Source organism: Triturus cristatus, chromosome 4_2 (assembly GCF_964204655.1).
Source record: "Triturus cristatus chromosome 4_2, aTriCri1.1, whole genome shotgun sequence".
NCBI classification, from domain to species: domain Eukaryota; kingdom Metazoa; phylum Chordata; class Amphibia; order Caudata; family Salamandridae; genus Triturus; species Triturus cristatus.
In genome coordinates this window covers 351,204,236-351,222,530 of record NC_140586.1, presented here as the reverse complement: position 1 = coordinate 351,222,530, position 18,295 = coordinate 351,204,236, and the positions used below count along the sequence as shown (strand labels likewise).

General features: G+C 47.3%; 1 protein-coding gene across 1 annotated transcript in view; it reads left to right on the top strand.

Moving 5' to 3' along the window:
- Window positions 1-18,295, top strand: part of CACNA1E (calcium voltage-gated channel subunit alpha1 E) — a 1,399,715-nt gene that overhangs the window by 1,181,191 nt on the left and 200,229 nt on the right. Inside the window, exon 34 of the mRNA XM_085601759.1 lies at window positions 3,080-3,145. Within this exon, the coding sequence (XP_085457885.1) occupies window positions 3,080-3,145 (66 nt within the window). The remainder of the gene's footprint in view (window positions 1-3,079; window positions 3,146-18,295) is intronic.

The window sequence follows — 18,295 nt, the reverse complement described above, 5'->3', positions numbered from 1 at the left end:
GAGACCGTACTCTATGTTCAAACACTGTGGGGTTTGTCATCTACAAATAGGATCCCTATAGACATTGACTCCTGGCACCATGCATGGCTCGCTACCCGCAACTTAGGTGTTTGAAACTTTAATTGTGTGCATCTGAGTGCGATCAATCTGTGGGCTTGTAAATTATTCTATGCATTTGTAAAAATCTGATCCCAGTTTTCTATACTCAACATGTGGCTCAACTGCCACTCAATGGTGAAATTGGAAATTGATTCTGTGGAGTTTAATGCAGAACCTTGTCTGCTTGTCCCAGCAATGCATGCGGTTGTCATGCTTAGCACAACCTCATCCCAGGGACTAAGCACCCCCATGCGTGTTGCCTTTTTTGTTGTGCGGGGTTGTTCAGAACCTGTTTTTTGAACTCATAGTTTGCCTTACTCCCTGCCCAGCCCAATATATGTGTTTATATCAATTTCAGTTTTTCACTTTTTCCTAATATTCAGAAAATGCTGTGACTTTATTCCATGTGCATCATGCTATATGCCATTTCGAACCGTTGACCCTCTGTGTCTCGTGCTGGTGGAACAACCATCTGGTACACGTCAGAACTCTATGTGCTCCCATAAGGCGGACCATTTCAAACCCCACCTCTTTCGTGCAGAGTAAGCAATTCGATTTCATCACAGCAAAAATTCACGATGTAAGGAAAGGATCTTCCCGCTGACAGCGATACCCAGTACCTTTTATGCAGATGAGGGTAGAAAGATAACCCCACCAGAGACTCTTCCGTTTTCATGAGGGTGTCACTTTCACCAGGGCAATATAAGTGTTGCAAGCAGTCCCGAAGAAGGTGAAGGAAGCGGGTCACAAGACCGTTTTCCTCTGGTACCAGACAATTTGTTCGAACCACAGACTGTTGTTTTGGTGACTGGCCCAAGAGTGGACATTCAGAGACCTTACTCTTGCCTTGTCCGTTGTCCCTATTCGCTATTCTGTTATAAGTTCAAGCTCAGCTGATAACCTTGGCACAGAGCCCTAATCCAAATATTGCACCAAAAGGCCAAGTCACTTTCCCCTTCTAGTTGTATTGCAGTGGGTCTCTTTTACTGAGAGGACGAACTCAGCATGTCCTTTGGTCAGTCTCTGCAATAGCCCCAGTCTTAGTAGGTGTCCCCATGTTGCTACCTTTTGTTTGCACCATCATTGAGTTCTACACCTGTGCTGAGCAGGAGAGAGAGAGAGAGCACCTTGGGTTTCTGGCCTCTTCCACATTAGCTCTCGTCTGTTTGGGACATCATCGCAAGCAGTACACACCTTTGCTAACTTCTCTACTGGTCCACTTCCTGAAGAACGAAGAGTTGACACATGTATCCTGGGCACCGCCACAAGACTTTTCGGAGTTTATCCTGCTCTCAGCAGTGCATCTCATGATGCAGGTTGCACTTTGTGACCCATTGGTAATTGCCTACAATCATATGGATGGTGGCCTGCTGGGGACAGCAGACCACCATGTCTTTGTTTGCTTTCTAAATAGAGCAATTTTTTTTCCCAAATGCAGCCAGTTTTCCTTAAAGGAAAATGGGATGCGTTTTTAAAAGGAAAAAAAAGAAACTTTTTTTCCCCACTTTTTAAGGGCAGCCTGCGCTTAAAAAATATTTCCGCATATATTCACAAAGGGGAAGGTGTCCTTTGGGGACCTCTTCCTGTTTGCAACTGGCTTAGCACCTACTTGAAGTAGGGGGTAAACTGCGATTGTTTTGTGACTGCATTTGCAGTGACATAGGAAGGGGGGTGCGTGGGTGTGGGCCGCCCCGGGTGTCATCACTGAGGGGGGTGACAAAATGGCAAAAATATGTGTAAATATCTTTTTTTTCCTTATTTCAATAGCTTCAATGTGGGTAGGGGGGTGACAAGAAATTTTCCGCACCGAGTACCACCTGACCTTGCTACGCGATTGTTCATTTGCGGTCGCAAAACGATCATACATCCCCCTGCGACTTGCTATTAAGGAGGGACGCCCTTGGCACGCCCCTATCTAATAGTTTCTACCAAACCCTATTTTGCAAGTCGGTAGTAGGTTACCGACTCGCAAAATAGGGTTTATACATGCTACCACCCATATTTATGGGTTGCAAACGGCCCTATTTTCCGTTTGCGACCACTAAAAACGGTCATACATCTGGCTCCGAGTTCTCTGAATCATCTTTTTGTGACCTTTGGCAGCAATGAGGCTCTTTGAGCAGCTGCGATTATCAGTATTGCCTGATAGATAGCAACATACAACATGGTTGCTGCCCTTTGCTCGAAGCCCATGCTTCATTCTGTGTTTGAGCACACTCCAGCAGGGCTAATAGGCCATACCCAAGCATGTACTTGCCCGAGATGTATGCCGAGAATGTATGTGGGCATATGGCAAACACTCAAGACTTCTTCCCGGAGCAATGTTAAATTGGCTAGGAATTACACTGCCTGATGCAACTTTCCTACTCATCCTTTTCACATACTCAGTTGCTTTGGATTTTACCCAAAAGTGGAGGATGAGTAACAAGTGCAAGGTCTAAAAGTATGATGAATCTGTTTTTATGGTGACTACATTACTCTTAGTCCATAGACTCGTTCTGTTTATCAATACCCTCCTGCCGATCCCTCAGTCATTGATCAGAAAACACACAGATGAATTCTTTTTTTCTAAATTAAATGGAACTGGTATAGTGAGCATATGTGATGGGGTCGTGCCTTGCATTGCATATGTTAAAAATACACAGAGTGCTAAGATCTATAGAAGCTGTTTACCATCCTGTTACTGGTTGATCGTTACCCATATTTTGAAAAAAGAAACTAGACAGTGGACTAGAGTTAATGGTGTTTCTATAGAGATAATTTTATCCTATTGATTCTGTGTATCTGTATTTGTTTATTGGTACTACGCATACAATATTGATTACGATTGTATATCTTTGTATATAAGAATGCTGAGAAGACTATTTTATAGTATTGTTGTTTTATCTGTGTGTATTGTGAATCTTGTGTAATTTAATTTTCAATTCTTTGCATTGCTATGGGCTTACGCGCCTGCTCACCGCTGCCTGTTCCCTTACAGGCCTTGCCCTACGTCTGCCTCCTGATTGCAATGCTCTTCTTCATATACGCCATCATTGGGATGCAGGTGAGGACCGCTGGTACTGCCATTCCCACTGGTACCGCTACATCTTGTAACAGTGCGCTTGGGTATCTCTCCCTGGGTCACTATGTAGATAGAGCACCATAGGTTGGTAGCTGTAAATACCAGGTTGGATTTCCAGGGAGGAGCTCCGAGTAGCATTCAACAGACAACTAGGACAAATCTCAAGTTTTCTATGATTTCACCCGGAAAGTTAAGGTGCATAACAACGCTGTTATTTAACGATGCCCATCTTTAATACATGTGGTGTATGGCCCCCAAAAACACTGATCTCAGCAGCAGCACAAGGATTGAGGTGTCATGGAGGAGCCATGCCCAAATGTACCTCACCTCCCTCAGACTCCCCCTTTAAAGTACCTGCCTTCTTACCAACTTGTCCCACCTCTCTCAGTGAACTCTGCACTCACCCACCCAGTACGAAAATTAATGCCTGACGTCCTGCCAGCCTCACAACATTTTCAGAAGAACCCTCCTCTGCCAAATATAAACAACATACCTGTAGTCTAGATTCAGTGGCGGCTGGTATCAGGGCAGAGTGGCGAGGCATGAGGAGTGAGTGCTCAAATAAATTATAATAAAAATAAAACCACTTACCTGCCTCTCGCCTCAAAGCCGGCTCGGAGCTCTTCTGCTGCTGCAATGCACAGGCTCCCAGGCTCCCCTGCTGTCAATCCAGATGCTGCTCACATGTTTGAAAGCAGTGTCAGGATTGGCATGATCCATGTGAATTTGTGCTCCCAGAGAGACTGGGAGCCTTTGCTTTGCTGTCTCCAACCCAGCAACGCAGCTGGGTTGGAGGCAGCTTCAGTGCGCATGTCGGTTTGGCTGTCCTGATAGCAGTGCTGCCCACCACTCTCCTCAAGCCTGTCATCGTCTGCCCCGCCCCAAGACTCATACATGCTAAATATAAAACAATAATAAACCCCGACATTGCTGACAAATAGGACAGAGTTACAGAGCTGAAAGTATCACTAGTTTCTGCAGATGCTGGCATTACCACAAAGCATTGCTGTTAATGGTGCTAATAGTTATGTGATCATTACCAACTTTATGATTATAAGATTGCTACCAATGTAGAGTTGATACAAATTACATCACTTGAAATTTGTGATGATCACTTTATTGGTGGCAGGGTACTCTGTCATTCTTGCTCTCATTCCTACCTGGCTGTTTTGGAACGTCTATACTGCAGAATAGGCCAAAAATCTCTTCTTTAAAAGAAGCTCTCACTTCAAATTTTTGTGGAGAACACCTGGTCCTCACTGCACCGCCAACCGCTTCCATTCTTTTCAACCTACCAGAAGCACACAAATTAAAGATTTTCTAGACACTCCAACTTTATTGGGCTTTTTCTTCATTTTTGGTGTCTCTATTTTCTGATAGCCCTTTTTTTAGCTTATTTTTTCTGGTAGCTTAAACAATAGTTTTCGTTCCTGTTCTATGAATTCCTTTAAAGGCCAAATACCCTCAGTGTACATAGCTTTTTATCTTGGCCGCTGAGCCTCACAATGCTTGGCTGTCTTGCCTTGGAAACTTCCATGTGAGTACCTGTCCATTATGGAATCCAGCTATGGTTGTAGAGTACATGACATCTGTCATTACTGAAGTTCATAAAATGTGCAATTCATAAACTTTGAGGCAGGATGCCTCACACCAAGTATGGGTCAGAGGGATTCACACTATCATAACATATACAAACATAAGCAGCACAATGTTATTTAATAATAGGCTTAATACAATAAATGTAGTTAGCATATGGGGACCAAGGTGAATGAGTGGCACTAATACCAAATAATGCATATACACACTAAACAATGGCCTGATGTTCACAGAGGTTTCTCCCTGAAAGTGGGGGCTAGTGTTTTGTTTCCCTGCCCAGGTCACCATACCTTGTATGCAGGGCCCAGGAATGCAAAATATGGATCTGAAAAACCTAATAGGGTGGACCTCCCAATACATGATACTGTTTGATCCGTTGTTTCCATCCAGTTGGTTTCTTCTGCAAAAATGACAAGATGATGGAAGGAATGCTTGACCTAATCTCAGCCTGCAGCATGCTTCTGCATCCAAACTGCTGTCTTGATCCTGATGTCCATCTTTCTAGGGCAGTTCTGAAGCATTCACAAATCAGACTGCATGGGGCAACCATCCCAAAATCCATAAGGAAGCCAACTGGCTCGTCCTATTCTCATCCAGTACTTGAAGTTGGTGTTAACTGCGAATGTTTTGTGACCGCATTCCCGGTTGCAAAACATTCATACATACCAGTGCTATTCGGCATTAGGAAGTGCGCCCTAAACACGCCCCTTCCTAATACTGAATCGCAAAAGCAAAATGCTATTCGGTAACATGTTACCGAGTCACATTTTGCCTCCAGTACATGCAAAATGAATTTTACCGTCCGAAAATGTCCCGATGGGCCATTTGCAATGGTAAAATGCTTCGTACATCAGGCCCTATATGAGTTAGAGTGACTACAAGTGTTAATTGAGTATTTCTGATGGATACTTCTAACACAGATTCTTCATCTTGTGACTATCCTCAGGTGCTAAACTGGATTCAGAAAATTCAATGCAGTGCACCTGCACGCAGGTAGGTGGCACTGTGTGACTCCACTTCAACACCATTCTTCTCTGGAAGCGATGAACAGAGCCAAATAAAAGTGTTTCACATGCGCACTGATGTCAGTTCATTTCCATGTTTTCAGGTGCAGATCTGGATATCTGCTCCTTTTATCTTCGCTTGTGAAGAGAATGTTTTCCTTTCAAGTTTTCCACTGTGCAAGGGATGTCATACCCTAAGACTATGGGGTTTCAACCTTGTAGGGACTGTCGCAAACATATGACTGACAGAACCCCACAAGGTGTGCCTTTGGTGCTTAGTTTCACGCACAACTCCAAGGCCTTCAAAGACTACTCCCAGATAAACTCTCCTGGTCTAGCTCCTCAAGTTGTTCCCAAGTCCCACTGTCTTTAGCCAGATCTTCCTTGCAGTAGAAGTTTTTGTGTAAGTCAAAGTCGAAACATAAGAAGCCTGAGCAGGACTAGGCCCCTTCCAGATACTCTTCACAGAAGGCGTAAGGTTGCCATTGTGCCTCTTGGCCATAATCCTGTTCCACAGAGGAGCCAGTTTAATTTCTAGTTCTGATGCACAAAGAGTCTCCCGGCCAATCAGCAGCTTCGCAAAAGGTCGAAGCCTTTTGTGAGGCTATGCTGTGCATTTAAGGAATGCTTTTGGATCCCTCCGTTGCATCAATTTGCTCCAAGAATCTGCAGGGTGTGCCAGTTGGATTGCTTCTGTTGGGTTTGCATTTGGCACCGTCTGGACCTTTGAACCTGCCTCTGGTTCTGTAGCGTGTCAGGCTTGGCGCCTACCTCTCATTCATCAATGCCAGCACCGATGTCACTGAAGGTACAGGAGGACCTCCAACCCACTGTTCTGTCCAGCTTGAATCTGGCTTTAGCTCAACCAAGGCCAGGTCCAGATCATGACGTATCACAGTCTGCATTGAACCCATCGAACTCAGATACTATCCCACTACCATGCAGCCATGCACATACATTGCACCAGCTTTTTGGCTTGGACACTGATCAGAGCCAGCCATTTGGAGATGAAAATTGAGAACCTGCCCCTTCTTATGATGCAGATGATAGGTACATAGAATGACAGGAGGCCATTGGATTCAACACTGAGTTGGTTTCCCTACAGTCCAGCAATAAAGGCAAGTTCTTCCTTCGCCAGGGTAATTAGAAGGGATTCTGTCGTTCTTCAACTTTCTCTACCAACTATGGAGGTTAAAAAAAACATTCTCACACAGGTCCTACAGCCTGGTCAGGCACCGACTGACCTCTTTTACCCTTTTATGATGCCTTAACTGACACACTATTGGGCACATGGGCTAAGCCATGCTGTGGCCACCTCAGTAGACTGTCAAGTGTCTTTACCCATAGATGTGCTCCAGGCGACAGAGACTTTTTGGACTCAGCAGTCCATATAGAAGAGCCTGGCGGTTCAGGGGTCCACCAGTAAAATAAATCGAAAGGCTTTTCCAACCACTCCCCCTGGCAGGGAGTTGAAAGTAGATGACACTTTTAGCAGGTGTGTATTCTCCGTGGTAAGTTTTGCCCTTAGATCCATTTATGCAAGTTGCTTACTGTGTCTTTATACCCACTCACTTTATGAAATGGTGGGTGAGAGCTTACCTGCTGTCCCAGAAGACCTTTGACCCTCTGTAGCCCAAACCATTCAAGTTGGTTAGAATGCGGACAAGTTTGTAATCCGCTCTTGTCTGGACCCCACAGATTGGGCTATGAGAACTAGCGTGGTGCTTCGGCGCCATGCATGGATGAGGTTAATGGGCTTCTTCGGAGATATTCTAGTGTCCTGAATGCACATGCCTTTTGATGGCTACAGCCTGTGTGGCAAAAAGGCTCTATGTGGCAAAAAGGCAGACTTGGCCCTGGAACGTTTTAAAGAGAGCCGAGCCGTTGTACGGTCTCTGAGCCTCTCAGCTGAGCCCGGAAAAACCCACAACAATTTCATTCTTTTAGGGTATATAACAGAGGTCTGTTGTACCAGCAAGGTTAGCACCCACCACCTGCGCAACATGTTTCCCAGTCCTTTCGAGGTCAGGGCCATTCATCCCAATCTTCTGCTCCTCCGGCAACAACCACTAAGTCTGTTTAGTGGGCGTTCAGCAGCACACAGCCATCTCATGGGAGGAAGGATTAGCCACTTCCTTGATGGGTGGCAAAACATCAAATCCATCAAATGGGTCATGCAGATTCTACAACATATATACAGCCTTTCAACCAACCACTTGGTCAAAATATCCATAGAGAGGGTACCAGCCTTGGAAGTAGGTTCTGGGTTTTATTTTCGCTACCCCCTTGGTGTGAAAATGTGTCCACAGACCTAATCAGTGTTGTTCTCAAATAAATCAAATCTTTCAATCACTGTTAGAAATTTTGTTTCTGGTTGGCAGAAGTATGCACCCTGTCCAAGCATGAACCACAATCATAGTCAAGGTAAGTGTAGTACACACTAAGTGTGTACCTGTGCTCACCCTCTGGTAACTTGGCACGGAGCAGTCAGGCTATACTAAAGAGGCAATGTGTAAAGTATTTGTGCACACACACAGTATTTCAGTAATAACACCACAAAAAGACTCTACACTGTTGTAGAAAAATAAGATTGTGTTCACTCTTTCAAGCAAGACCAAAACAACAAAAAATCCAAGCAATGGTACATGAGTTACGACTGCTCAAAGTTATGAATGCAACCAGTGTTGGAAACACATGCGCTTCTAGTAGGTCATTTGCAGTAATGCTGCGGAAATGACGGGGATCAAAGCAAAGGATTGACAAATAGGTTTGTCAGCACTTTAGAATGAATACATTGCTTTGACAGTCAGGAAAACAGTTAGGCAGCTTTAGGTCCCTCAAGACCAGTTGAATTCAGGCAAATCTAGCCGCCCGCGATATATGCATGTCGGCTATGGAGACCTTGCGGGTCTCAAAACACACAGTACCGTTCTGGGGGGAAGCTGTGATGTGGACAGCCTCATAAATGGAGCAAGTGGTGTCGGGATCTCCCCGTTTGGACATGATGCAGTGTTGCTGCAAGCCATGTTAAGTCGAGCTTGCATGGCGCTGCAGCAGCAGTCGTGGTAGCCTCGCTAGGCTGGAGGAAGCAGGCAGAAGCAGCAGTCTCCCTCAATCAGTCCTGCACTGGGGATGCCCCTTCACCTCGAGGTTGCCGGCGATGTATGCTGAGCTGGGCTGATGTTTAGCGGCACTGTGGTGAGGCTTGCAGACTCGGCAATCTCCATCAGAGTATGGGCAAACAGATGCAGGAACACTGGTTTGATGCCCTGGACTGGTTTTGGGCGATCTCAGCAGGGTAGGGCTCCTGGAGAGAAGAAGTGTTTCTAGGAACGAAGTCTTTGATGGCCCTGAGACCTCTTGAAGAGGAGGCAAGCCAACAAGCCCTTGGAGTTACTTAAGTTGTCTTTGTAGAGGATGCAGATAGTAGAGCCAGTCAATCTCACTGTTAGGCAAAAGGCAGCAGGTCAACACAGCAGAGCAATTTGCAAAGTGGCAGTCCCTTCTACAGCACAGCAATCAGCAGGGAGCAAGCCAACACAGCAGAGCAGTTAGCGAAGTGGCAGTCCCTCCTGCAACACAGCTCCTCTTCCTGACAGAGTCTCCTCAGGTCCCAAGAGTGAACTGAGTACATGGTGTCAGAGGTCCAGTATTCATACCTTTGTTAGACTTTGAAGAAGGGAGACTTCAAAGAAAGGTCTTTGTAGTGCACAAGACCCTGCCCTTCTCTGCCCTGGCTCCAGACTCACTACAGAGAACCTCTGTCCTGGGCCTCAGTGAGGATGGCTCTGAGACTTCTTGGCCTTCTAGCTTCCTGCATGCTGCTTGCTAACCATGTAAGCAGGCACATGCATGCTTGCAGTGGGAGTCTCAGTGGGCCCAGCATGGTACTGACACACCTAAAGAAGGCATTGGATACACCTACTCAAGCTATAGATGAAGTCTGTCAATGCCATTTGTAGGGCTCTTAGTACCATTAGAGGCATTTCTGAAGGTAATATTTGGAAGTAATTAAGGAGTCACAGGACTATTGCCATTTTCAGCACAGGTATACTCCATAGCCATGCAATGTATAGTCCTTTCTTTTGCTCAAGTCCATTTATATCCCTTGGATGCAATGCAGATAATCCACTCTAAACAATCTGGCAAGGGTGGAAAGGGTGCACAGGGAGAGACACCAAGAGAACAAGGAAGATAAAGTAGGCAAGCAAAGCAGGATAAGCAACATGGCAGACAGAGAAATGAGACTACAGCAGCAACAACTGAAGAAGAGTAAAGGGGAACCAGCGACATCGGTCTCACCGATCAAACAAAAACCGGACATAAACAACACCCTGGAAATGATACTAAAGAAATTAGCGGAGGTGCACAACCTAGCGAAAACCACAAAACTCACCACAGCCACAATCCAACTAGAGATCGCGGCAGTCAGAGCCGACCTAAACTCAGTGAACATTAGAATCGCAGCGGCGGAACAAAGGATCAGCGACGTAGAGGACTCTACCCACAACACGAGCAAAGAGGTGAAGTCAATATCAGAGATACCAGGGGCTCTCCAAAAGCAGACAGCGGAGATGGAGGACAGGAACCGCAGAGGGAACGTCCGCATACTCGGGATCCCAGAAGGGGCAGAGGACACGGCGGGGTCCTGCTCAGCATTCCTTGAAGACCTGATCCCCAAGCTCACCGATATAAAATTCACCTGCTAATTTGAGCTAGATAAAGCCTAGAGAATACCTGCTTTCAAATCTTCAATGTGCCAAACCACTCGGCCTATCATATGCAAACCCCTGAAATCACAACACACCGAGGACATTTTTAACTATGCCGCAAAAACCACCAGATCAACTGGAAAGGCCACAAGATCATACTTACGCAGGACTATTCTAAACCCACAGTCGACACTAAGTAAGGCTTTCTAGACCTACACCACAGACTTTGGAGTAAAAACATTCAATTCTCATTTGTAGCTCCCGCAAAGTTCAAGATAATAGATAAGGGGAAAACACACTTTTTCACAGACCCAAAAGACCTGGTGTGCTCCCTAGACGGCCCAGCAGCTCAGACCATGGACACCTCACAGCACGGCTCAGCAAAGAGAGGACCTTCGCCGGAACCGAACACCGGGGGTGCAGGCACCTGAAATGAACGGAATCGGTAAAGAGGCATCAATACGTCCGCAAACATATTTACCTCATAGCTGCCAGAAACTACCTCAAACAACACATGCCTCTTAAAGACATAACAACTACCTCACGCCTGCGGGTGATAACAACCATCAACTAGCTCGCCTCGACAAGAACGCAGTGTGGAAAAATAAAGCAGATAAAAGGAAGACCCAAGAACGACAGTGTATCCTTTTCCTTGTGTTCCCGTGAACATAACACCAAATATGCACTCATCAGTGCTACTGAACATTGCTAACAATGGAGTTTGCAAGCTTACTTACCCGACAACATTTCTCCGGGAGGCGGAATGGCGATACTGCCGTTGCACCTCCGACATACGAGTGAATTGGGGGGGGGGGGATATGGGTGAGGGGGAGGGGGGAGAAGGGGGGGAGAGCCGCACTATGGTCTCTCAGTTTTCTGTCCTCTTTATTTTCCAGTCTTTTCTTCTTTTCACACCTTCTATTTCACTGTGCACGTTATCTGACAAACCTTGCAAATCAATACATAATGGAAGGGGCCCACATAGTGATACCAAAATACAGATGACACCGGAGAATCTTGAGTGTTGGGCTCACAAGACCGCCGCACCACACTACACCTGATGGCTCTTAAAAAAGCACTCACCCTGACCTTAATATAATATCCCTCAATGTCAAGGGCCTAAACCATCCCATTAAATGCAGGAAGATAGTGGATTACCTAGCAAACACCAAAAGGTGATATAATCCTGCTACAGGAAACCGAATTAGCCGAGGAAGATGCCAAGCTATTCAGAGCCAACTGGATAGCGCAAACTGCTTGCTCACCAGCAGACAAAAATAAGCGGGGGTTCCTGACCCTGTTATCCAAAAGATCGAAAATCTCAATAGACTCCCATTCCCACGACAAGTAGGGCAGACTCCTAATAACACATCTGAGGGGAGAAACGGTTCCACGTCGGGAACATATATGGCCCTAATACAGACGACCCTGCATTCTGGGCTGAAGTGTCAGACGCACTAGACAAACTCCCTCAAGATGAACTCACGATTGTAGCGGGGGATTTCAACATCCCACTAGATCACATAATAGACAGACTACATTTTAATATCAGGGGTACACACACACTTGATAGAACACTCCGATATTGCACCAAGACTAGTCTCAGACCATTCAGCCTTTAGTCTAAAACTAAGCGGCTGCCACAATGAAGTGGTACCCAGAAGTTGGCGTTTTAACAGTGAAATTATTTCAGACGCAGGAAACAAAAAAGAAATCGAGGAAGCCATAACAGACTACCTTACTCACAATGATTCGTCAGAGACTAGTGTTGGCACACTGTGGGAGGCCCTAAAAGCAACGATCAGGGGTAAATTAATTGTAATTAGGGCAAGAATGAACAAAAAGACAAACCTGAGAATAAACCAACTCGAGGAAGAGATAAAAAGGTTAGAACAAAGCCACGTGAAAGCCACAAATGACAATGCACTCCTAACCACACTAACACAGCACAAGTACAAGTATAATAAAATCCTAAGCGAAAGGGCAGGGCTGTGGTTCAACAAGTGCAGAGCACTTAACCTTTGCAAAGCCAACAGAGCGGGGAAACTACTGGCATAATACTTGAAACACAAACGCAACCAATTTGCGATCTTGTCAATCACAGATTCAAACAACAAAACACACACAAGACACAAGGAGATCCTCAATACATTCCAAGAGTTCTACTCAGAGCTATACAGGACAGAGCAGACACTTAGCCAAGAAGAATGCACAAGATACCTAGACAGATTAGGGCTCCCAAAGTTAGACACCGCACACAGTAAGGCTATGCCAGGAAATCAACTGCACGGAAATCAAAAGGGCAGTCAAGTCACACAAAAAAAATAAGGCCCCCGGGCCAGACGGATACACTGCTGATTTCTATAAGATCTTTCTAACCCAATTAATCCCAGCCATGAAAAGGGTCTTTAACCAGGCTGCAACTACAGGGAAAGTACCCCAATCCATGACAGAGGCTAATATAATAGTCATCCCAAAGGAGGGCAAAGACCACCATTTACCCAAAAATTATAGACCCATATCTCTCATCAATGTGGACTGTAAAATCTACGCCGAAATCCTGGCAGTAATACTAAACACGGTCCTCCCCAAATTAATAAGTAACTCCCAAGTCGGATTCATGCGTAACCGTATGTCTAGCGATAATACACAGCTTTTCTGCCATATACTAGAACAAGTCTCCACTAAACCGGAGCCGGCAGTAGCTATTGCATTGGACGCAGAAAAGGCCTTCGATTAGGTCTCCTGGGCCTTCGTAGAGCAATGTATGCAGGCCTTCAACCTAGGGAAGGCATATATACAGATGATCATGGCCCTTTACCAGACCCCATCAGCCCGTATAACAGTTAACGGCACACTCTCTGACCCCTTCAAACTGCAGCAAGGAACCAGACAAGGATGCCCACTCTCTCTGGCACTTTTCCTTCTGGCCCTTGAACCCCTCATCCAGGACATAAAACTAAATGCTAGCAAAAAAAGGGGTCTATATCAAGGGTGCCGTAGTAAAACTAGCCGCTTACGCAGATGATATTCTGATAATAACAGAGCAACCAAAGCCCTCGATAAGGGCTCTGATGACCACAATAGCAGAATACTCCAAGCTATCAGGGTATAAGCTGAATAATGAAAAATCCAAATGTAAACCATTAAACATCCACTGCATGATAGACACTCTTGGGGACTCGGGATTGACTTGGCAGATGGGATGCATCAAATACTTACGAATGGAAAATCTCCTAGTAGACACAAAGGAAAGTTTAAATTCCATTAAGGGCTCGGAGGCGAGGATTATGCTCTGCTTTGTTTATTTTCCAACACCAGCAGATTCAACGTTCACATCAAAAGAACTCTCTTTCCCATGAACAGAAGGGAAAGGGCAGTCCAAGAGGTCAACCAATCAGCATCCACGCATGTCCTTAGGGTCCGGGGACTGCTGGGACAACTCCTCTTTCTTTGAAAGCAAACCGGCAAGACATCAACGAATTCCATTAGTCCGTCTTAGATGAGTCCGGCCCTGAAAGGAGTAAGATAATATCGAATGAATCCGAACTTAACCATCACAGTTATCACAAAGGTAATATACCGATGAGGAACTAGGTTATAAGAGAAAAAAGGCACAAGGATAATCAACTATTAATTTCCAATACAGTTATACCCAAACTCGTAACACTCTCAACCAAAAAAAGGAGAGGCCAGTACTTATACCTTACAGCGCTGTCAATCCACAGGTTAGGGCGGGAAAAGAGCGACTGACTCCTCAGGAACTCTGGGAGGGAATAATCCTCGCCTCCGAGTCCTTAATAGAATTGAAACTTTCCTTCGTGTCTACTAGGAAATTTTTCATTCTGTGGCAGGACCGGAGGCAAGGATTATGCTCGTTCAAAGCTTGTCCACCACCAGGGAAGCCATGTCAATGACCGGTTTAAAGTAGAACCTTTTAAACATCGAGTCTGATGACTGTCAGCGGCATTGAGAATATCCTCGAGACGTGCTCCGAGGGTAATGGCTGTGGAGGCCATAGCTCCTCTCACTGAATGAGCACCGAAGTGCGAGACGTCAATGCCTGCTTCCCTCATGATCCATCTGACCCATCTTGCAATGGTGGGAGAAGACACAGCCTTGAAGGGTTTCCTGAGAGAAATCAGCAGTTGGTCTACGCCGTGGGGATGATGTTCACCCGTCATGCTCTCATACGCCTTCAGGCAGCGCACCACACACAACTTGGGCTGTTTATCAAAAGCCGGGTAAGAGATTATCCTAGAGCTCGATTTAGTGCGGTGAGATCTATGAAAGGTGACCCCTTGAGGGGAAAAAATGCGACCGATGAGATCAAGAGCTCTCACATCAGAAACCCTCCTACAGGAGACCAAACAAAGGAGCATGGCCAACTTCGCGGAGAGTTGCTTGCGCGACAAGTATCTATTCGAAGGCCAGGACTGAATAAGATGTAAAACCTTGTTAACATCCCACAACTGGAGTACCTAGACAGGGGAGGCAGGGATAAGCGAATACCCCGCAATAACTTACACACAAAAGGGTGTTCCCCCACTGCAGCTCCCTGCACCGGGTCATGGCCCGCTGAAATTGCCGATCTGTAAGAATTTATGGTGCGGTAACCCAAACCTTCTGTGGCCAGGAAAGCAAGGAAATTCAAGACATGGACCACTTCACACCCCACGGGATCCTGATCACGGCTAAGACACCAACCCACCCATCTGGACCAAGCTGAACGATATCGTTTGTTGGTGCCGTCTGCCCATGATGCTGCCAGGATAGTCTGAGCGTCTCCCGATAAGCCACGGAGTCTCCAACGTTGCCGGAAATCCACCAGGACATGAGGGGCATCCGATTCTGCAGGACTAACGGGTGAGGCTGTCCTTGAGGACCCCGAAGAATCATACGATCGGGGGGTGGTTTATGTAACGGACAGCGGACACATTGTCCATCTTGAGAAGGACGGGACAGCTGATCTTGTCCTTCGTCCAACACTTGATGGCAAAGGACCCAGCCAGAAGTTCTAAACAATTGATATGAAGGCGTTGTTCGTCTGCGGACCATTTTCCTCTGGTAAATGAGTCCCCGCAGCACTCTCCCCAGCCCAACCTGCTGGCATCCGACTCGATGACGATGTCCGGAACCGAACCGAAAATGGCCCTCCCATTCCAGGCCTCCATGTGGTCCAGCCACCACTGCATTTCCAATCTCACCTCCTCTGTGAGGGGAATGAGCTCTGAGTACTGTAAACCCCTCCTGAGGTGAGTGGCTTTCAGCCGTTGAAGTAGACCCACCACCCTAGCCACTTGTCGAAGGGAGGTGGTGGGTCGCACCAGGGTGCGCCGGAGTTCTCTCCGGATCTTTGAAACTTTCCTGGAGGGGAGACTCAATGTCTTGTCTACAGAGTCTATGACAAACCCCAGAAACGTCGTTTGCTGGGCCGGAACCAAGAGGGATTTCTTCTCGTTGATTACAAATCCTAGGTCTTTGTAAGAGACACACCATCGTTGGAAGTTGCTCTGCGAGCAAGGTGGAAGACTGAGCCACTAGGAGGATGTCGTCGAGGTAAATCAGGAGGCGGAAGCCCCTTGCTCTGAGGTACTCCACCACGGGTTTGAGCACCTTGGTGAAGCACCAAGGAGCCGAGGAGAGACCGAAAGCTAGCGTCGTAAACTCGTACACCTGCTCCTTCCACAGGAATTGAAGGAACCTGCGATGCGGGGGAAAAATTGGGACAGAAAGGTAGGCGTCCTTCAGGTCGAGGTGCACCATCCAGTCGTTTGGGCGCAGGAGGTCGCTCGGCAGGTGGATTCCCTCCATTTTGAAATGGCGGTAAACCAACCAGCTGTTGAACTCCTTCAGATTGATAACCGGGCGTTGGCCTCCATCTGTTTTGTCCACTAAAAAGATGTTGCTTGAGAAACTGCTCGGGTGGAGGGAGGAGCCCACGATCGCCCCTTTGTGGAGGAGATCGTGAACCTCTTCGTCCACCAGAGCCGTCTGGGCGGACGTAAAAACCAGAGGCCGAGGTCGGGATTCCTGCCGCGGGGTCCCGTAGAACTCTATGTGAAACCCTTTTACGGTCTGAAGCACCCAGGAATCTGACGTAATGGTCTCCCAATTGCGAGCGAAGAAAGCCAACCTGCCTCCCACCGGTAAATGGGGGTAAGGGGAGAGACTCACCTGATTGATTTTGGAACTGGCCTCTGCCACCTCCCCTGGCTCCTCTGCCTCTTCCGTTTCTGCGAGACTGGAAGAATTCGTGCTTGGGTTGATCACCCGCCTTCTTGAAGCCTTTGTTGGGAGCTTGAGTGTAGAAGCGGCCGGTCGAGCGCCCCCGGCCATGACCGGCCCCGACAAAAACCTTCGGATGAAACACTCTTTTAATGGACGCCTGAGCCTTATCAAGTGTGGTGAAGGTGGAAACAAACTTCGTGAGTTCATTTAAAAAGGGCTCGCCGAAAGTCCCTCATCCGCCACTGCGCCCGCCTCCGAGGAGGCCAGGTCCCCCAATTTTGGGTCCACTTTAAGCAGTAAGGAGCGCCGCCTCTCTGCAGCTAGGGCGCAGTTCGCATTCCCCAGGAAGACGATAGCTTGCTGGGCCCAGCCTGAGACCGACTCCAGGGAAAGCGTGTTACCAGAGGCTTTAGCCTCTTCCGCAAGGTCTAAAATCTTGGTCAAAGGACCGCAGGCATCCAGGAGCTTGTCCTGGCACTGCTTTCCAGGACCTATCAATCCCTTTCTTGGGGTCCCGAATATATTTCTGGAGGAAAGTGGCCATTCTTGCATCAATCTCGGGAGTGACCACTACTTTGCCCGGAAGGGCAGGCCGAGGGCACTCTGCCCTCAGGAAGGCCCTAACCTCCTTTTCTAGGGGCTTCCTCATCCTGCTGGCGACAAATTGCGTCACCTTCTCGCCTGGTGTCCACATAGATGAACGGGGATGGACCAAGTCCTCTGGGACTAACATGTCCGCCGGACCTTCTGGCACTCTCTGTGTTGTGCGCCAAGGCCTGGAAGGACCGGGCTCGTCAAGGGATTCTGTAGGAGACTCACAGTCTTCATCATCTTCGCCTTCTGGGTAGAAAGGGCCACCCTCATCTATGGGTTCTACCTGGGATACAGGGGAACACGCCAAGAAGGATGCCTTAAGGTGCTCAAAGGCCCCCCCATCCACCGCCGCCTCCGCTTTACGTTTGGGGCGTGGTGGGGGCTGCCGTTCCCCTGAAGCATAGGCGCAAGCGACCTTCATAATTCGCCTCTCAAAAGGACCCATGGCTGCAGCGACGGCGTGGTGGATGGAAGCGTCCACCGCGTCGCAAAAATCATCGTCCACCGGGAGAACCTGAAAGGTCTCTTCCTCAAAAAATTCCCCTTCCATAATACCGCTGGCCAATCAAACCGACTGAACAGTTTTAAAATTTGCGAACCTAAGGTTCTTAATCTTTTGGTAGGAGTAAAACCTAAAAGTTTGTGCTTGCAAGCAAGGAATTCTGGGTAACCAACCCTGGGGCCTACACCCACTGAATCAAGTGGGTATTTACACTGCCAGAAGTTATAGGCAGTAACTAAAAGCCTGGGCCGAACCCAAACGGTAATGACAGCTTCAGAATAAATGTATGGCTCACTGGGACTCTTCCGACCCTCAGACGGGCGTCAGGCTGCAAATTATTCAGACCCGAGATCGGGTGTCAGTGCTCCAGGCTGGCGGGCTTCTCGCTCGGCGGGTACGCAATGACAGGAACTTCCTGACAGGAAAGCGTTCCCGCCGAGCGAGCGAGTTGAAAGGAGACGCGCTGCACTAGCGCCCTCTGGTGGCCGCTTAA